We start from the raw sequence: 1,479 nt of genomic DNA, 5'->3' as shown, positions 1-1,479 counted from the left end.
GCAGGTTTTTGTGTGGGCATAAGTTTTCAACTCATTGGGGTAAATACCAAGGAGTGAGATTGATAGATCACATGATGACAGTATTTTAGAGTCGTCGAGCAGGTCATCAGCCTGCTAATTCCCGTCCCAGAGGGGAGCTCCATCGTACACACTGGCTAGCGAGCCGTCCCTGCGGCCCTCAGCTCCTCTTTCCTCCCTGAGTTTGCCAGGATTGTGGAAGAAGGCCCGGGGTTGCCCCAAACCCCTTCTGCTCCTGCCCATAGCAAGTGCCACTACCACCATGGGCTTCACCATCTCCTCCCTCTTCTCCCGTCTCTTCAGCAAGAAGCAGATGTGCATTTTGATGGCTGGATTGGATGCTGCTGGCAAGACGACCATTCTGTATAAACTGAAGTTAGGAGAGATAGTCACCACCATTCCTACCATTGGTTTTAATGCGAAAACAGTAGAATATAAGAACAATTGTTTCACAGTATGTGATGTTGGTGGTCAAGATAAAATTAGACCTCTCTGGAGGCATTACTTCCAAAATACCCAGGGTCTTATTTTTGTGGTAGATAGCAATGATCGTGAAAGAATTCAGGAAGGAGAAGAAGAGCTGCAGAAAATGCTTCAGGAAGATGAGCTGCAAGATGCCGTGTTTCTGCTTTTTGCAAACAAACAGGATTTGCCGAATGCTATGGCCATTAGTGAAATGACAGATAAATTAGGTCCTCAGTCTCTTCGTAACAGAACATGGTATGTTCAAGCCACTTGTGCTACACAAGGAACCGGTCTGTATGAGGGACTTGACTGGCTGTCAAATGAGCTTTCAGAACGTTAAATGAAACTGGATATCTAACCAAGGTCATGTTTGATGGAATTGGTCTAGGCTTGTTACAACAAAATTAGTTTGCATCTTGGTTATTAAACAGTATCTGGGACTGGTTTGGGCAGAATATTACACCATTTAAACTTATTTTGTTGCCAATTATTGTTTACCAAGTAGAATGTTGCCATTTAGCAATAGGCTTGGTTTTAAAGAGATTCTCTTAACTTGGGAAAAAAAAGTGTCCTCTTTTAATTTTACTTTCCTTAAGCCTAAATGCCTGGACGTAGCTAATGTGACACCTTTAAATAAATCCATTTTGAATGCTTTTTTGAGCCCACAACAAATAATGTTTTAAAGTTATCCCCTTGCTACTTTACTGATACCTTTATCATTCCTGGGACAGTCTGCTGATTTAAAAAATGTAGCATTCCATTTGTATTTATTTTCCTCCCTTGCCAAAAAGACTTTTTTTTTCAAAAAGATTTTTTAATACTGCTTGTACCAGCCAGGGAAATGCTCCAAAACACTATTCAGTTCTTTTGCACTGAGGAGCTTATATTTCCCCCCATTATTGATTCCTGGCTTCTATCAGCCAAGCTTACCTTGGTGTGGTTTGGATTTAATAGCTAATTAGTGCTGTGCTAGTTGCAAAGAGTTCATATTGAGAT

At 41.2% G+C, this 1,479-nt stretch overlaps 1 protein-coding gene across 1 annotated transcript; it reads left to right on the top strand.

The window, feature by feature from the left end:
* The first annotated feature begins 280 nt into the window (after window positions 1–280).
* Window positions 281–968, top strand: LOC132360397 (ADP-ribosylation factor 4-like). Its single transcript, XM_059915466.1, has one exon. It carries the CDS (start codon window positions 281–283, stop codon window positions 821–823), a length of 543 nt encoding a protein of 180 aa, XP_059771449.1. The 3' UTR covers window positions 824–968.
* Window positions 969–1,479: the final 511 nt, after the last annotated feature.

The sequence above is a fragment of the Balaenoptera ricei genome, chromosome 2, assembly GCF_028023285.1.
Source record: "Balaenoptera ricei isolate mBalRic1 chromosome 2, mBalRic1.hap2, whole genome shotgun sequence".
NCBI lineage: Eukaryota > Metazoa > Chordata > Mammalia > Artiodactyla > Balaenopteridae > Balaenoptera > Balaenoptera ricei.
This window is presented reverse-complemented; position numbering and strand designations above follow the sequence as displayed.